The following is a 17,376-nucleotide window of genomic DNA, read 5'->3' on the forward strand; positions in this document are numbered from 1 at the left end:
CTACAGTGCTTCCCACAACAGAGAAATGTCAATGGCGCCTAGGTTGAGAACCCCTGGCCTGGTGCAATGGTTCAAAACTTTTTGGTCACAATCCCCTTATAGTGTTAAAAATTGAGGACATCTAAATAACTTTTGCGTATGTAGCCTCAGAATATTACACCACACATGCCAAGAAAGAATGACAATGAAAAAAAGTATTGTGAAGATAGTTTTGACTTTGTGAACCCTCCTGAGAAGGTCTCCTGAACCAATAAGAAGACCGGAACCACAGTTTGAGATCTATGGCCTGGTGCTTAAGGTCACAGCTCTGAGTTCGAACCACAGCTCAGCCATTTACTAGCTGGGACAAAATGAATTAACGTTTCTGGTCTTCACCTTGCCCCATTTAAGTCCAAAGGTGACAGGGATATTTATCTGCTGCCTAAGGCTACTATTTACATGCAATAAAGCACTTAAACAGGGCCAACTATTACAAGTTATCATTGCTATAATGCCAAAAAATACACTGGGCTCGAGGCCGACTTGCCTTCAACACGTTTGTCAAGAAAATAAATCTAATTCAGGCAGGGAAAGCCCGCAGGCCTGGGTGGTGATCTTTCTTGTACCAGGTTTTGATGGATGAGAAGAGCAGTGCAATAAAGGCAGGGCGTTCTGGTCAGCTTAACAAAAACTCTCAGGGCAGCGGCCCCTGTTCCCCAGCAAAGCACTGGACCGAGAAAGCCCGGAACCTTTGTGTCCCTGAGCATTCTCCAAAATGTCTTCGTCCATATCGGGGACCTCCGCCTGTACCTTTCCACACAACCTTTTACCCAGACTCAACATGGCGTTAAAATCCTACAAGGCACCTTTGTCTTTCTTGGTTCCCAACTGGAGGTTTTACCCCGCCCATTAGCCGCAGAGATCACCGCCCACAGTCCGATGCCTGCCTAGCCCCTCCACGCGTCCGACCGTGGGGTCCCTTTCCAAGATGGCAGTAGACCCCTGGCCATTTGGGGGGCTCTGTTTCCGTTTCCGGGATCAGAATCCGGAAGTGGCCGTTGAGGGGCCTCTTCCCATCTCCAGATGCGGTAGCTGCAAGAGGAGGGCGAACGGTGATGGCGGCGGTCGCAGCGAATGTGGCGGCTGCGGCCGAGGACCAAGAGCCGCAGCGCGAAGCTGTGCCGAGCCTCGAGAGCCAGCGGCTCCAGATCGAAAACGGCGAGAGTGGACGAGGGCGTCCACTGCGGGCCGGCGAAAGCTGGTGAGGCAGGGCTGCGAGCGGATCCTCGGCAGAGGGGGACAAGCGGGGGCGTAGGCAGCTGCGGGGGACGTGGCGGCCGAGGTCCGCAGAACTACCGCTGGGGTGGGGGAGTGGCCTGTGGGACTGCGGGCGGGAAGGGCGGGGAAGTGCCTGCGAGTGGATCGCCTTGTCTGGGAAAGGGGCGGGGACTGTATGGTGGCGCCCGAGGCCTGAGAACAGGAGAGGGTTTGTTTGGGCGAGGCGGCGGGGGCGGGGCCGGGGAAAAAACGGTTACGGGGGTGGGGCCGGGCCTGCGTGGTGGAACTCGGAACCTGGGAAAGGGCGGGCTCGGCGGCCGAGGCCGGGGGGCGTGGTCTGCGCGGCGTTTAAGTAGCATCTGGCGGCTGGGGCGGCTTGCGGTTGCCTGGCGCCTGAGAGCTAGGGAAAGCGGATGACGTCAGGCAGAAAAGTGGAATCCGAGCCTTAGGGCTGTGGGCGGGCGGGAGGGAACCGGAGCCTGCGTGGTGGAGGGAGCTGGCGCCTGGGAACGAGGCTTGTGACGTGGGCCGAGGGGCGTGTCCTGAGGCCGAGGAAAGACTGCAGAGGGGAGGTGGTGCCTGTGAAGCAGAAAATGGCGCCTGCGAATGAGCAAAGTTTGTGACGCGGCGAGGTTTTTGCCTCTGGCCGAGGCCTTCTTCCCAGGACGGGAGAAAGTGCAGGTGATTGGCACGGGAGGGGCCTTCGATGTTACGTCTATTTTCTGTTTTAGTACTGTTTTGTTTTTGTAATCAGGAGAAATAGCTATTTAAAAAAAAATGTCAATGCGTATCTTGATAAATCCGCTTGTTTTACTGATTTCTTGGCTAACCAGTGCTTGAAATGTACTGTTTCTGGGTTTATTTTATTTCTCGCCGAGTTGCATCTCATTTTTAAAATTGTGATATACGTAAGACCTAACAAGATCGCATAAAACGTTTACATAGCCCAGGTTGATGGACATTCTGTAAAAAATACACGGCCTGTGCTCTTCAAAAATTTCAAGGTCGTGAAAGACAAAGGATGAAGAACTGTTCCAGATTAAAGGAATTAATGGAATTTAAAGAGTCATAACTAAAATGCAATGTGTGGTCCTGGATTGGATCCTGGAGCAGAGAAAAATAAATTATTTTTAAAAATCAGGTTTTTTCTCATAAAATTAATTTTCTCTTTTTTTTTTACTGTTAAAGATGTTAATGGGGAAATTGGTGAAATTTGAGACTTGTAGATTAGATATCAGCAGTGATAATTTCTTGATTTAGTTAATTGTGCTGCAATTATGAAAGAGTATCTTTTTTTTAAGGGAATACATACCGAGATTTTTACGGATAAAGAACCGTCTTGTAAGCCGCTTACTCGCAAATGGTTGGAAAAAATAGCGTACATAAAAATGTATGTAAAAAAACAATGATGGGGCGAATGGATAAATGTTAAATTTGGGGAATCTGGATGAAGGGTATACGGGAATTCTTTATATTACTTTTGCAATATTTTTCAGTCTATATCAAAGTAAAAAAAATCAAAGAATAATAAAACAAATTTGTGAATTCACCATTCAGCTTGAAATTCAGACCGTTAGCTTAAGAAATCCTGTGCCTCTCTTGGGTGAAAATCCCTCTCCCCGCGCCACTGTTAGCCTGAATTTTTCAATTTGTTAACGTTTTTCCATTTCTGTATGCATCCATAAGTAGTATTTGTGGTCTAAGCTTTCATTTTATGGAGGATACATGTGAAATCATACTAGGTGCGTACCGTGTGCCCTCCGCATCATATCAGGCGGTACATGGTATCCACATGACGTCATTGGTGACGTTAGCCTTGATCATTTGGTGAAGGTGGTATCTCTGCCCTGTTTCTCCACTATAAAGGTACTCTTTTTTTTTCTTTCCTTACACGGTAATTCTTTTAAAAACATATTTCTGTCCATCCATTCCTCAAAACGTTTAACAGCTTCCCATCTTGTGTAGTGTAAATGCTATGATTCTTACAATGACTGGCAAGGCTGGTCCCAGGCTCCGATTGCTTCTCTGATCTCGCCTTTGATTTCGAGCGCACACACACACACACACACCCACACACACCCCGCCCCCCCCCCCCCAAGCTCTCTCCATCCCGCCATATTAGACCCTTGCTGTTCCTGTAACACTGTGGGCATGCACTCACCTGAGGGCTTTTCTGAGTGAGGTTTGCTCATTTTAGAGTTCTCTAGTGACAGTGCTAGTGAGATATATGTGTCCCTGTTATTGGGGACTAGGCCAAGCTGAGGTTGTCCAAATAGGGAATACGAAATCTTTTTTTTTTTTTTTTTTTTTCCGAGTGTTGCGCTGTAGCTGTTCAGCAAGGAAAAGCCTCATTTCCATCCTGAGAACTCATCCTGAGAATAAACAACAATTACTGGAACGTTTTTTATAGTTCATTTGGATGTGTTCAGGGGGTTGGGGGCTCCCGTTCCTGCCGCATCCTGCCTTTACAGCCGCCTGGTGACAATACCCTTTAAAATTACCTCATGGGTATGGGTTTCCTTTCGGGGTGTTGAAAATGTTTTGGAACTAGATAGAGGTCGCGGTTGCACAACACTGTGAATGTACTAAATGCCACTGAACTGTTCATTTGAAAATGGTTAATTTTATGTGAATTTTTAAAAGTATGTTTTGTCAATAAAAAAAAAAAATTACCCCACCAATGTTGGTTCAGTATTGAAGCCAGTTCATCTCTGCAGTTGTGGCTGATAGATAACATGAAGCCTTTTTCCTTAACTCTATTTTAAAAATGCTTATCTACTTAGGTGATAGCAAAGCATCTCAAGGTTCTTTAATTTGCTTTTCATTTTATAGGAGTTTGCTGCAGTGGTCAGGAAATTTGTGTTTACAAAGCATTTCGAAGTCACCAGTATTAATATTTTGCACCTTCTTTTGTCAGCTGGCAGATCTGGGCAAGGACAAGTAATCTGGTCATCTGAACTGATTTAATTTCTAGGAAAAACTTGTATTTTAAGAGTAAATTGAAATCTATGATAGTAAAACTTCCTTGGCAAATACCAGTTTTGCTTTTTAAGAATGAACTATCTACAAACATAATTAAATCAGGGAGAGTGGAGGGAGTTTCTAGAAGGTTTGTGCAGGGTATTTGTAGTTTCCTAACAGGTAAGCAGGCAAGGAGTTCTTTGTTCAGGTAAAGGAAGGAGTGTGGCAGAGTGGATAGTGATGTGTGAAGGGAAAGTGACAGTGTTCCATTCGAGGTTAAGGGCTACCCTAGAAAGGCTGAGGGTTTTCTGTCAGTGGAGAAGTCTGCACAGCACCAGGGACCATAGAGTGTAATGAAGACCCTAGAACTCAACCAGCAATTTTCACCATTTGCTTGGTGACTTCTGTAGTAGCTCTTAAACAAGGTGGATATGCCTTGACTTTTGGAACTAATGAAAAGACTGAAATAAACAATAAGCCTCTGGTAATTCCCTTGTCATTGGTTCGGTCCCCCTAGTGCTTGTTCAGAGTTTTCATGAAGGGGGGGTAGGTTTGGGTGTTTAGAGTCCTGGACTGGGGCATCTTTTGGTAGATCGTAATTGCACCAGTCTTTGTTGCTTGAACACGAGTGTGCTTTTTAGCTTGAAAATACACAATTATTGAAAGATACTTGCAATTCTAATTATGATTAATATAATTAAGGTAGGAAGATAAACTTGCTTTTTGATTTGTCATTTTTCAAAAATACCAAGTGTACACTTACCGCCATGAGCACTGGGTAATATATAGAATTGTTGAGTCACTATATTACACACCTGAAACTGTGTTGACTTTACTGGAATTAAAATTAAAAACCCAATAAAATTTAAAGAAAATGTTAAGTTTGGAACATGGACGAGCTTTTATAAAAATTTTAAGTTCTTTGAAATTTGGAGAATTTTAATTAAACCTAGTTATGCCTATTGCCATTCTTTCCTTTTATAGGGGAACAGAGCAAATCTTTGTGTTATCTCCCAGAGGTGGTTTCGCCATAAAAGAACATTTTAATAGTATTATTCTGGATTGGGGAAAGACAAATCAAAAATAGTTGTTGGGGGAAAAAAAGATATACATTGAAGTAAGGACAAAAAATACTTACAGTCAACTTTGTAAAAATGCAGTGATAAATAACAAAGATGATTAGAAGCGTAACTTTTTTGATGTCAGAAAACACCTAGAGTTAATAATTTGGTGTTAAAAAAGGACCTTATAATCTGGGCATAGAATAATGACGTTTTACAGAAAAGGCCCAAATTCTAATTTTCCTCCTTTGGTGCGTTACAGATGTAGCAATTTACAGTAAAGGATTCATTTACATGCCTCTGTGTACATCTGTTTAGGCCTAAAGGGATATATAAGTGATAAACTTAGAACAACATAGTACTATGTTTACTGTCTGAATAGGCTGACAAAGCTTTTAATAAACAAATAGGAAACCCTACCTCTTCTTTAAAATTCGTATTTCTGTTTTTCTCTGATTTTTGTATCTAGTATAGTTGACCTGTTATGTATATTGTTACCTTAACCAATATAACCAATTTTTTCAGACATGAGAGAAAACCAGAGGACAAAGAACTTTGTTGAGTGGGTTTTTTTCCCCCATAAGCACATATTTCGTAAGCACTTCAGGGAATTTGAGGAAATAGAAACATAAGGGACTTTAGCATGATCTGTTTTATTTCTATATACTAGCAGGAAGAAATTGAAAAATGAAAATTTAAAAGATACCATTTATGATTGCTTCCTCTCGATCAGATACCTAGAGGTAAATCTAACAATGTGTGTGCTTCCCTATCAGACGATGGCAGTTCTGTCATGACTGCCATCTGGGCTGACGGATCATGAGACCTCCCAATTTCAGAGATGTTAAACATTTTTAAAGTGTCCTTGAACCCGAAGAAATCTGGTAGTCTTATTCTGTGAAAATTGGTATAAACGTCAGGCTCCTGTGAAGACTAGAAATTCAGGTAGGAGGGATTTTGCTCACCTCTGCAGTGTGATTTTTTTTTTAATTGCTGTATAGTTGATACACAATGTTACATTAGTTCCAGGTGTATGCTACAGAGTGGTTTTAATGTTAATTTTCCTTAAAAATCTGCTCTTCATTCAAGGATGAGCAGTGCCTCCCCTTGCAAGGAAAAGCTTTAGGGAAGATGTTAAGGTCATAGACCTGCCAGCGGAGGCATTGAAAGCCACAGCAGGGAGGGGTGGGGGGTCAGTGATGGGGTGTTCCAGAAGAGTGATGGGAGGTTTGTGGCATGCGCCACTGGGGCAGGGAGGGCGTGTGTTCCTGGTATGAGTGATGTGCAGGGGGTTCAGTGCAGCAAAAACAAACAACAGAACCTCACCAAAATGTGTGCCTGTGTGGGTGACGCATGACTGTTGCAAGGTTTTCTAGCTCTCCATCCCTCCACCTCCCTCATCCTTTTATGAACACAGGAAAAGTTAACATTTTAAAGAATCCCACTGAAAGGGTTAAATTGCTAGAACACTAATCACTACAGCGTGAGAGTAATATTTTTAAAAATTGTTTATTTGAGGCGGTTAACTTTGGGACAGCCTCTTATATGTCACAAATCCCATAGCAGAGCAGGTGTGTGACTGAGTGTGGACAAATCCCATAGCAGAGCAGGTGTGTGACTGAGTGTGGACAGGGGTTGTGTGTCTGCGAGCTTTGAGGTCCAAGCCCTGGGACTGAATCAGTAACGGCTAACATTCATTTAGCATTTTTTTTAAAGATTTTATTTATTTATATGACAGATAGAGATCACAAGTAGGCTGAGAGGCAGGCAGAGGAGGGAAACAGGCTCCCTGCGGAGCAGAGAGCCTGATGTGGGGCTCGATCCCAGGACCCTGGGATCATGACCAGAGCTGAAGGCAGAGGTTTAACCCACTGAGCCACCCTGGTGCCCCCATTTAGCATTTTTTACTCTATGTCAGGTCTTTCTGGTCTTGAGAATTGCCCTTGACATTTTACAGAGGCAGCGTTCAGCGGTCCTAAATGTTCATCCTAGGTGTCGTGCATATCAGAGTTCCTCTTTTAAAAGAGAGCTGGTCAAGCTGTACACTTTAAAATGGTTCAGATGGTAAATTTTACAGTATGTGCTGCTTTTTGCCACAATTAAAAAAAGAGAGAGAGAGAGGGACGCCTGGGTGACCCAGTCGGTTATGTGTCTGCCTTCTGCTCAGGTCATGATCCTGGGGTCCTGGGATCGAGCCCCGGGTCAGACACCCCACTCAGTGGAGAACCTGCTCTTCCTCGCTCTGCTCCCCGCTCCTGCTCTCTCTTATTATCTCTGTCTCTCTCTCAAATAAAATCTTAAAAAAAAAAAAAGAACGAGCTAGTCACCATAAGCTCGGAGATGTATTATAAAGCCGAAATAAATCCTCAACACAAAAGTGACCAAAAAGGGTGGGATACAGTCTTTGAAGGAGTTCTTTTAGCATCTTAAAATCTTCTCAGTTTCTGAACACGTTTTTAGAATTTAATAATTGATTTCTTATTCTCCCTTTATATATCCTTTATAAACATTGCACACTTAATGAGTAGCTAAAAGCTCTACAACATTAGCTGTAAATAACGGGTAATTTTCAGCTTAATTTTCTGTTCTATAATAAAACCTCATATTTCCTGGCACTCTGGATGTGGGTTTGTGGTTTGTTTTGTCTTGTTTTGTTTGGGGTTTTGCCATTTTCTGTTTTTATTTGTTTTTATTTTTATTTTTTTAAAGATTTTATTTACTTATTTGACACAGAGATCACAAGTAGGCAGAGAGGCAGGCCGAGAAAGAGAGGAGGAAGCAGCCTCCCTGCTAAGTAGAGAGCCCGATGCGGGGCTCGATCCCAGGACACTGGGGTCATGACCTGAGCCGAAGGCAGAGGCTTTAAACCACTGAGCCACCCAGGAGCCCCCATTTTCTATTTTTAATCAAATCTCTTTTTTAGTGTCCTCAGAAATTAGGTAATCTGTTTAAACCTGAGTTTCGCTGAATGCATTTTGCTTCTGATTATTTTTATATGATTGTGAAGCTTTTTTTAAATTTTCATGTTAAGTTCTGGGAGAGATTTCCCTTTTTTATTGAGCTATAATTGACACATATCCTGGTATTATTTTAGGTGTATGTGAAATTTGTCATGTCGAATGGCAGTGTGTTGATCTTTTTAGTCTACTAACCATAGGAAGTGGTACCACTAATTCCAGGTGACCATGTGCCACCCTTGTTCCCCGTCTGGTCCAGGTTCCTCGTGGTGCGGCACTGGTACAAACAGTGGGAAGCGTATGTACAGGGAGGAGACAAGGACTCTGGCACCTTCCCAGGCTGCATCAATAATGCTGACCTCTTTGAAGGTACCAGACCTCTCCCTCCCCACCTCAGTCAAGCCCTAGAGCTCTTGTCCCCTCTGTCCTTAGAGCCAACGATCATAAGCGTCTTCACTGACCTATGTCATCGGGGAGATGGCCAGAGTGACTTACCACTTTCCCTCCCTGATTCTTCCTCTACCCCCGGCAGACCAGGTAAACTGGCACCTCAGGAAGGGTCTAGTGGAAGGTGAGGATTATGTGCTGCTCCCAGCAGCGGCTTGGCATTACCTGGTCGACTGGTACGGTCTAGAGCATGGCCAGCCACCCATTGAGCGCAAGGTACAGTGGATGAGGCGGGTGCTTGGGGCAGGAGAAAGGCCTTGGAGGCCCGGGATGGGTCTAGACTCGTGTACGTGGGTCCCCGCATACGCTGTGTAGCGACATCCTGTCTGCACTCCTCTCCCCTCAAGTATCTTGGTGTGTGTACGTCTGTGTGCATGCTCCTCTGACCTCAGAAGTTGTCGTGCCTGTGCCTGTGTCTGAGTGTCTGTGTGTCTGTTGTGTGGGTACACCCGTTTGCGTGCCCCTCCTCCTCCCAGGTTGTGGAGCTGCCCAGCTTCCAAAAGGTCGAAGTGTATCCAGTAGAGCTGCTGCTGGCCCGGCACAGTGATATGGACACAACCCACACTGCTCAATTCAGCCGTACGGATTCTGTTGGTAAGTCGGAGGGCCACAGAGAGAGTCGGCCTTCCTGCTGCTCGGTGACCCAAGACAGCTGGGGCCTTGTCTGTGGAAAGCAGCAGTCGGGCTTTGGAGGACCAGGAAGGTATTGGTTTAGTTGGGCAGAGGCCCTGAGGGCATGCCCTAGAGTCCTCAGGGGGTGAGAGCTGCTCTCCCGTGGCTAAGATGGTACGCCAGAGGGTCCTTGCTGGGGGTGGTCTCGGGTCCCCAGCCAGCATCTGTCACTCGGAGATGGCTTGGGCACACAAGGTATTGACCAGGCGTGCAAAGTCTGAGGATGGGTCAGGGGCTGATGCCGAGATGGGTCGATCATTCAGGGTCTCAGGAGGATCCTCTGCCACCTTCCACAGACCTCGTTCTGCGCACCGCCCGAGAGCAGTTTCTGGTGAGCCCCCAGGAAGAGACACGGCTGTGGATCAAGAACGCCGAGGGCTCTTTTGAGAGATTGTGTAACACACGAGTCACAGTGCTCGACGCTGCCCTCAAGACTGGGCAGGTGAGGGTGGGGAGGGCCCTCCTGTTCACCACCAGTGCTCTCAGGTTGGGGGAAGGGAGAGTGAGGTGCCCATAGGCCCTCCATGAGCGCCTGCTTTTCTTTCTCTTCCTCAACCCAGGTGGTCATCATGGAGACCCGAAACAAGGATGGCACTTGGCCTAGTGCCCAGCCACAGGCCGTGTAAGCCCCTAGAGTGTCTGGGTCAGAGCGGGGTACCCCTAGTAGGCAGGATGACTGAGTTCATGAGCCTATTTCTTGTGCACACCGTTGACCTTCAGCTGATAAGCATTTTCCCTCCGCCCTAGGAACACTGCATTGGAGGAGGATGAGAACTTCCAGGGCCAGCCAGGCATCTGTGGTCTCACCAACCTGGGCAACACATGCTTCATGAACTCGGCCCTGCAGGTTGGGCGAGTAGAGTTGTGTCTGGCACAGCGACGGGGGTGGGCCTCAAGTGAGGAGGATTGAGTTGGGGGACTGTAGGGCAAGGGGTTAGGTGGGAAGCTGGGGTTCCACAGGTCGGACCTGATGTGCCTGCGGTCCTCCCTGAAACATCAGTATCTTCTCCCTCTGCTCCCCTCTGTTTTGGGTTCTTTTCTCCTTTGTCACCACGTTCTTCCTTTTCTCGAGATGCTGCTGCCTTCTCTCCCCTGCCTCATTCCCCCCCTTCTGTCCCCTTCCTCTTTGCTTCTTCCTTTCTGTCTCCTCCTTGGTCACCCCTCTCTCCTCTCCTCTGCCTCGTTTTCCTGGGCCCTGCCTTCCGCAGTGCCTCAGCAATGTGCCACAGCTCACCGAGTACTTCCTCAAAAACCGCTACCTGGAGGAGCTCAACTTCTGCAACCCGCTGGGCATGAAGGGTGAGATCGCGGAGGCCTATGCAGACCTGGTGAAGCAGGCCTGGTCCGGCCACCACCGGTCCATCGTGCCTCATGTGTTCAAGGTATGACTCCGGCTTGGGCTGCCCCTGCCCGTGCACCCCCCCCCCACACACACACACTGCCCCCGCCCCTGCTCCTGCCCTCTCACCCTGATCACCCTGCCTGTCTTCTCAGACCAAGGTTGGCCACTTTGCATCCCAGTTTCTGGGCTACCAGCAGCATGACTCGCAGGAGCTGCTGTCGTTCCTCCTGGATGGGCTGCATGAGGACCTCAATCGCGTCAAGAAGAAGGAATATGTGGAGTTGTGCGATGCTGCTGGGCGACCAGATCAGGTGGGCATTCCTCAGAGACTCCTGTGCTGAGAGCTCCATTAAAATCACCAGGGCCTCAGCTTCGGGGATCCTCTGGGCTCCTTGGGGCCTCCCACACCCCCTACCTGACCTCCCAGCCCAGAGTTACCCCTCACCCAGTATCCTGCCCAAATACACCCCAGCCTGACTGAACACCACCTCCAGAGAGCCCTGGCTATAACTCCGTCCCTGCACTTTGCCATGACCCTCACCTTGACTTCAGCTCCATCCATGCACACCCACCCCAAGCTGCAGTTTCCCCTTCCCTGGGCAAACCTTGTCACCCACCATGACATTGTCAACAGGAGGTCGCTCAGGAGGCCTGGCAGAACCACAAACGGCGGAATGATTCTGTGATTGTGGACACTTTCCACGGTCTCTTCAAGTCCACGCTGGTCTGCCCTGACTGTGGCAACGTGTCAGTGACCTTCGACCCCTTCTGCTACCTCAGTGTCCCGCTGCCTGTCAGCCACAAGAGGGTCATGGAGGTCTTCTTCGTCTCCATGGATCCTCGCCGCAAGCCAGAGCAGGTATGGGGTCATGGAGATGTGGGAACGTGATGAGGGCTGTAGTCTGAGTTTGAGGGCTCTGCTGTACCTTGATGTGGCCCACACCGGCTGACCACATGCCCTTCTGCTCTTGTGTGGATACTGTTTTCCCCTACAGCACCGGCTCGTGGTCCCCAAGAAGGGCAAAATCTCGGATCTGTGTGTGGCTCTTGCCAAACACACTGGCATGTCGCCAGAGAGGGTGAGGCTCTGCAGGTACAGGGAGGGTGGGATTGAGGGGCAGGGAGGCAGAGGGCCCAGACGAGCCCCCACTGCATTCCATTCCCAGATGATGGTGGCCGATGTGTTCAGTCACCGCTTCTATAAGATCTACCAGCTGGAGGAGTCTCTGAGCAGCATCTTGGACCGAGATGATATTTTCATGTGAGTGAGGGCCCCGGGGATTTAAGGGTACCTCAGGAATCTCCTCCTCTTAGCCAGCTTCCCTGCCCACCTTTGGCTGGACTCACAGGCCACCCGCCTTGTGCAGGGTTTGGATCATGGGCCTTAGTAGGGCAGAAGCCTTGGGGCTGTCAGGAAGGTGGGCGAGACATCCTTACACAGGGGGTTCCTGGGTGTTTTTTCCTCGTACGTGGTGGAGGCTCTTGTTTCTTCATTTTAGTCAGCACACACTGAGTATCTCCCGTGTACTGGGTACTCGATTCTCCTTCCTTACTCCTGTTGGAGTCCTCAGAAAACCAAAAGGGATTTTTGAAATAGGGAACACTAAGATATTTTCCAAACATCAGAGTATTCAGAACAAATTTGAAGTTAAAATAGAAAGTGCAGGGATGCCTGGGTAGCTCAGTTGGTTAAGCATCCGGCCTGTGATTCAGGCTCCGGTCACAAACTCGGGGTTAGGGGATCAAGCCCTGCATCGGGCTTTGTTCTGAGCAGGGAGTCTGCTGGAGAGTCTTTTCGCACTGCCGCTTACCCCACTTGCACTTGAGTGCGTGTGCTTTCTCTTTTCTCCCGCTCACGCTCTCAAATAAATCTTTAAAAAAATAGAAAATAAAAATAAAACAGTAAGTGCTACATCTTGAGTAGAGAAGATCTTTTTAAACCAAGGAGGGTTTTCCAAAAACAAAATGGTTTTAGATCCCTTCATCGCTAAAAATTTGTGTCACTTTCCTCAATGCTTTTTTACCACCAGAGCGCTCTGTGAAATGTCAGGCAGAGTGTTGGGCCATCTCTACCAGTCTGTAAAGCGCAAACCATGGGGTGGCTCTTCAGACCCTTTAAAAAACTATTTTCAGGCCATGAGGGGTGAGTGAGTAGAAGAGCTGGGGCAGAGTCCCCAAGTCCCTCTGGCGTGTCCTGATCAGGTGTGACGCGATATTAACGCCCTACCCCACCCCACCCCCCCACAGATACGAGGTGTCAGGCAGGTCTGCTATTGGCGAGAACACCAGGGAGGATGTCGTGCTTCCCATCTACCTGCGGGAGCGCACTCCAGCCCGGGACTACAACAACTCCTACTATGGGCTGATGCTCTTCGGGCACCCTCTCCTGGTGTCGGTGCCCCGCGACCGGCTCTCCTGGGATGCCCTCTATCATATCCTGCTCTACCGCCTGTCGTGAGTCTGCCTTTTGGGGTGCAAAGGGGGGAAGGTGGAGTCCGAATTCAGACCTGGGTGTTGAGCTGCTTGTTGCCAACCCTCTTCCGCTTCCAAAGCAAAGCTTAACGTGGCCGGAGAGGAACTTGGAGGGTTTTTTGCTCGGTCTACACCTCTGGCTTTGCCGCTGCCTCTCCTGGGTGTTGGGGATAACCGGGGTCAACAAAATGGACAAAAAACACATACCTTTGTCCTGTGCATCTCGATTACCCTCTCCTTGGTGAGACAGGGTTATTTGGATTTTTATGAAGAGATTTCCACTGTGCCCTAAAATCCGGAGGCTTTAGCGAGGCAAACAGCGGTGGGCTCTCTGCCTTAATTGCTCGTTTGTGCTGCACTAACAAGTCCATTGCTCAGAGGCCTGCCCTGATTAAAGTTGACAGTTTATGGGGTGTTTATTTGAAGTGGCTCACCATGCTTAAGGTCCATACTCCTTAGCTGTGGCTCATGAGACCCTACCTGGTCGAGCGATCTCTCCCTGCACTTCTGTGTCATCTCCGGAGACCTTCCAGGCTCAGCATGAACAGCTGCTTGTGGGGGCCTTTGCCAGTGGTTTCCCATTAGAAGCCAAGTGGAGTCAGTCCGGGGCCCTGACCTCCTGGCCCCCGTGGCCCTCCTCAGGAGTCTGCTCTGCTCTCTTGGCAGGCGCTATGTGACCAGACCCAGCTCAGATGATGAAGACGACGGAGATGAGAAAGGTGAGGAGGGGTGAGGAGAGAGAACTGACAAGGATGACGGTCTGTACGAGCCGGTCTAGGGCCCGAAGGAGGGCTGGAGGTCTGGGGGAGGTCTGCCCACATTCACATGGCCGCTCAGCCACCTGGGGGCTCACCCAGACGCGCGTCTGCCACCCTCCCCTGTCCTCGCAGACATGGAGGATAAGGACAACATCCCCAAGCCTGGACACGTGGCTGGGGGCAGCTCCCAGGATTCTGGGCCAGAGCAGGCCGGGCCCAGCTCCGGAGTCGCAGGCGGGAGCCGGGCCCCTGTGGACAGCTCCCCTGGACCATCTCACTGGCCCCAGAGGGCGCGGCGCAAGCACCTGTTCACCCTGCAGACCGTGAACTCCAATGGGACCAGCGACCGCTCGACCTTCAACGAGGATACCCATGGTGTCTCCTTCAGCTGTGAGCCAGGGTTGGGAGGCGGGTGGGGGGGTTCCTTGGCAGCAGGGCCCATGACCACCTCCCTCGCCCCCAGCCCAGCCGTATATTGCCATTGACTGGGAGCCGGAGATGAAGAAGCGTTACTATGACGAGGTGGAGGCTGAGGTAAACGAGCCCCCACCTCCCCACCTGCCACCCTTCACACCCCCGCCCCCCCACCTCCTCCAAGCCGTGACCACAGAGCTCCCAGGGACTCAGATTCCCAGCTTCAGAGGCCATGACCTTCACTGCGGGGCACAGGTCTCCTGCCCCTACTCCCTTTCACGTGCCATCCTCACTCCTGGCCATTTCCCACCCCCCGCCCCCGGCCTAGGGCTACGTGAAACATGACTGTGTCGGGTATGTGCTGAAGAAGGCTCCCGTGCGGCTGCAGGAGTGCATTGAGCTCTTCACCACTGTGGAGACTCTGGAGAAGGAAAATCCCTGGTGAGGGACTGGAATGGGGTCTCTTGGGGGGATAACTGGGTGGGACGACCTGGCCAGATCCCTCTTACCTGTAAATGTCCCTCCTTTGCCCCTCACTCGGACCCTTCCTGCCACTCTGGCCACCAGTACCCAGGCTCGGCCCCACCTGAGAGCCTTGGCCTTTCTCGTCCTTTTTCCAGTCCAGTTATCTGGAGGACTGGACGCGCCATTTTGCTCAGGTCTCTGACCCAACGTCAGCTTACCAGAGCTCTCTCTTTCTACCCTGTTAGAAGCCACTCCCCCCACACCATCTCTCCTTCTGTTCCCTTCCCAGGCTCACTCTGTCTAGCCCAGCATTCCTTTCCTCCTGGCTCAGTAATACCACTTGTTGGCATGTCCTGGATCCCCTTTGCATCATTCTTTGCTTTTTCCATCAGAGGAAACTCTTGAGGGTGAAGACTTCTAAGTTTCTGCTGTGATCTCTTCTCACTGATGATAATGGCAGGTGGGGAGGGCAGGGACAGGAGGCGCTCAGTAGCTCCTTGCAGGATAAACAAGATATAAAGAGACAACCAAAAAGTTGAAACCAGTCACGAAAATTGGAGTGGCTTCTCCATGGAGCAGGGGTGGCCACAGGACTGGGCAGTAAGTGGTCAGTAAGTACTTGACAAGTGAGTGAGTGGATAAAATGGAGAAGTAGAGGGACAGAGGCAGGCACTAAACAAGATGAGTGTCTCATGGACCCGAACCCAAAGCAAACCACGTGCTAGTACGTGACAGCACCTGATGAAGGACAGGGTTTTAACACGGGAGGAGAGCCCAACCGGAGTAACAGGCGGTCTGGAAGGAAGAGCAGCATCTCTGCGACCCCAGACGGGGCCTGTGGGGGCCCCCCCCCCGGAACACAGAGAGGGGCAGTAGGTGCTCAGCGAGTGCCTGTGCTGACCCGGGCTCGTGTTCGCAGGTACTGCCCCACCTGCAAGCAGCACCAGCTGGCCACCAAGAAGCTGGACCTGTGGATGCTCCCTGAGACACTCATCATCCACCTGAAGCGCTTTTCCTACACCAAATTCTCCCGGGAGAAGCTCGACACCCTTGTGGAGTTTCCTATCCGGTCTGGGCAGGGCCCAGAGCAGGGTGGTTGGGGGAGGTGCAGGGAGCGGGGAAGGGGTGCGCTGGGAGTGACCCTGGCCTCCCCCACAGGGACCTGGACTTCTCCGAGTTTGTCATCAAGCCACAGAACGAGTCGGCGCCAGAGCTGTACAAATACGATCTCATCGCGGTTTCCAACCATTACGGGGGCCTGCGTGACGGACACTGTATGTGCCGGGCTGTGGCAGGGCTGGCCTGGGTCGGGGGTTAGGATATCCCGTGTGTGATTAAGATAAGTGAGCGGGTGGCGAGGTTGTCCTGGTGCGCAGAGTGGGGAGGGAACATGGGAAGCTCTCGGGGGGTCAGGGGAGCCAGTGTGGACAGCCCCCTTCTCTTGTAGACACGACATTTGCCTGCAACAAGGACAGTGGCCAGTGGCACTACTTCGATGACAACAGCGTCTCCCCTGTAACTGAGAACCAGATCGAGGTGGGATCTCCCTCCCTCCTCCCCTTCTCCCGACCCCCCACCCGGCAGCGCGCAGCTCCGCGCTGACTCCTGTCCCCTCCCTGCAGTCCAAGGCGGCCTACGTCCTCTTCTACCAACGCCAGGATGTGGCGCGTCGTCTGCAACCCCAGCCCGGCTCATCTGACCCCCCAGCGTCCCCTGCCTGCGGTTCCCCGCCCAACTCTGAGTTCATGGATGTAAACTGAGGAGCTCCCTCCGACCCGGCCCTGCCTCAGGGAAGGAAGCCATCTCTGCTCTCTTCCTTCCTGTACCGGCCCCCTTCCCCCCTCCCCGCCCCCTTACCCGTGTTAGGCTCCCCGTGCCAGGCATCACAGGCTTAGTCGTGGCTACTGTTCTCTCGTGCCGCTCTATTGCTCTCTCCCGGGGAAGAAGAGGTCGTGTCTCCTCCCGGCAGTGTGTTCCCCGCCTGTGTTTGCCCCTTAGAGCATTACCCTCCCCTTCTCTTCTCTATTTATGGTTGTCCCCTCCCCTCTGTCCTCATCCTGGGGTGTTCTGTGGGGGTGGTGGTGGGGTGCACCTGAACACAGAGTGTATTTTCTTATCGAGACCCTGTACCTGCTGTGTATATATAAAGTGCCAGTGTGTTCCTTGGCGGTGTGGTTTCTTCCCCACGCCGTCCCTGTGTGTGAGGGGTGCTGCGCCGGGTGCTTGCCAAGGGCTTGCTGAGTGCCGTGTGCGGGGTGGGGGGCGTGGTTTCTGCATCCCTGGACGCCAGACATGGTTCTCAGCACTAACCACGTGCCCAAGGTTTTCCAGAGAATTTTACATGCCGACTTAAAATCCTCACCATGGTCTCATGTGGGAGTTGTCATCTCCAGTTCAAGATGGGTAAACTGAGGTACAGAGATGAATTAATTGCTCAGATTCTGTCAGGAGATCACATCTCGTTCGTTACCCTGGTATTGGTTCCCGGAGGGGGTGTGTTTGACCTCTCTGGACCCAAGACAGCAATCTTTCTGGGGACATGGCCAGCCCCCTATAGCAGATATGGGAAA

At 50.3% G+C, this 17,376-nt stretch overlaps 1 protein-coding gene and 1 long non-coding RNA gene across 2 annotated transcripts; both read left to right on the forward strand.

The window, feature by feature from the left end:
• Positions 1 to 952: 952 nt before the first annotated feature.
• Positions 953 to 16,969, forward strand: USP11 (ubiquitin specific peptidase 11). Its single transcript, XM_032331567.1, is given in 22 exon segments — positions 953 to 1,084; positions 1,086 to 1,240; positions 8,496 to 8,605; positions 8,769 to 8,899; positions 9,160 to 9,277; positions 9,652 to 9,797; positions 9,916 to 9,977; positions 10,103 to 10,202; positions 10,564 to 10,737; positions 10,850 to 11,008; positions 11,332 to 11,556; positions 11,693 to 11,776; positions 11,864 to 11,958; positions 12,945 to 13,151; positions 13,836 to 13,888; positions 14,060 to 14,302; positions 14,391 to 14,461; positions 14,670 to 14,782; positions 15,726 to 15,875; positions 15,965 to 16,080; positions 16,254 to 16,342; positions 16,429 to 16,969. Coding segments are annotated over 22 exon segments (2,856 nt in total). The 5' UTR covers positions 953 to 967; the 3' UTR covers positions 16,567 to 16,969.
• LOC116583500 lies at positions 1,247 to 7,048 on the forward strand. Its single transcript, XR_004282752.1, has 4 exons — positions 1,247 to 1,938; positions 2,559 to 2,647; positions 6,056 to 6,850; positions 6,890 to 7,048. It is a non-coding gene; the product is annotated as an uncharacterized LOC116583500 (long non-coding RNA).
• Positions 16,970 to 17,376: the final 407 nt, after the last annotated feature.

Source organism: Mustela erminea, chromosome X (genome assembly GCF_009829155.1).
Source record: "Mustela erminea isolate mMusErm1 chromosome X, mMusErm1.Pri, whole genome shotgun sequence".
NCBI lineage: Eukaryota > Metazoa > Chordata > Mammalia > Carnivora > Mustelidae > Mustela > Mustela erminea.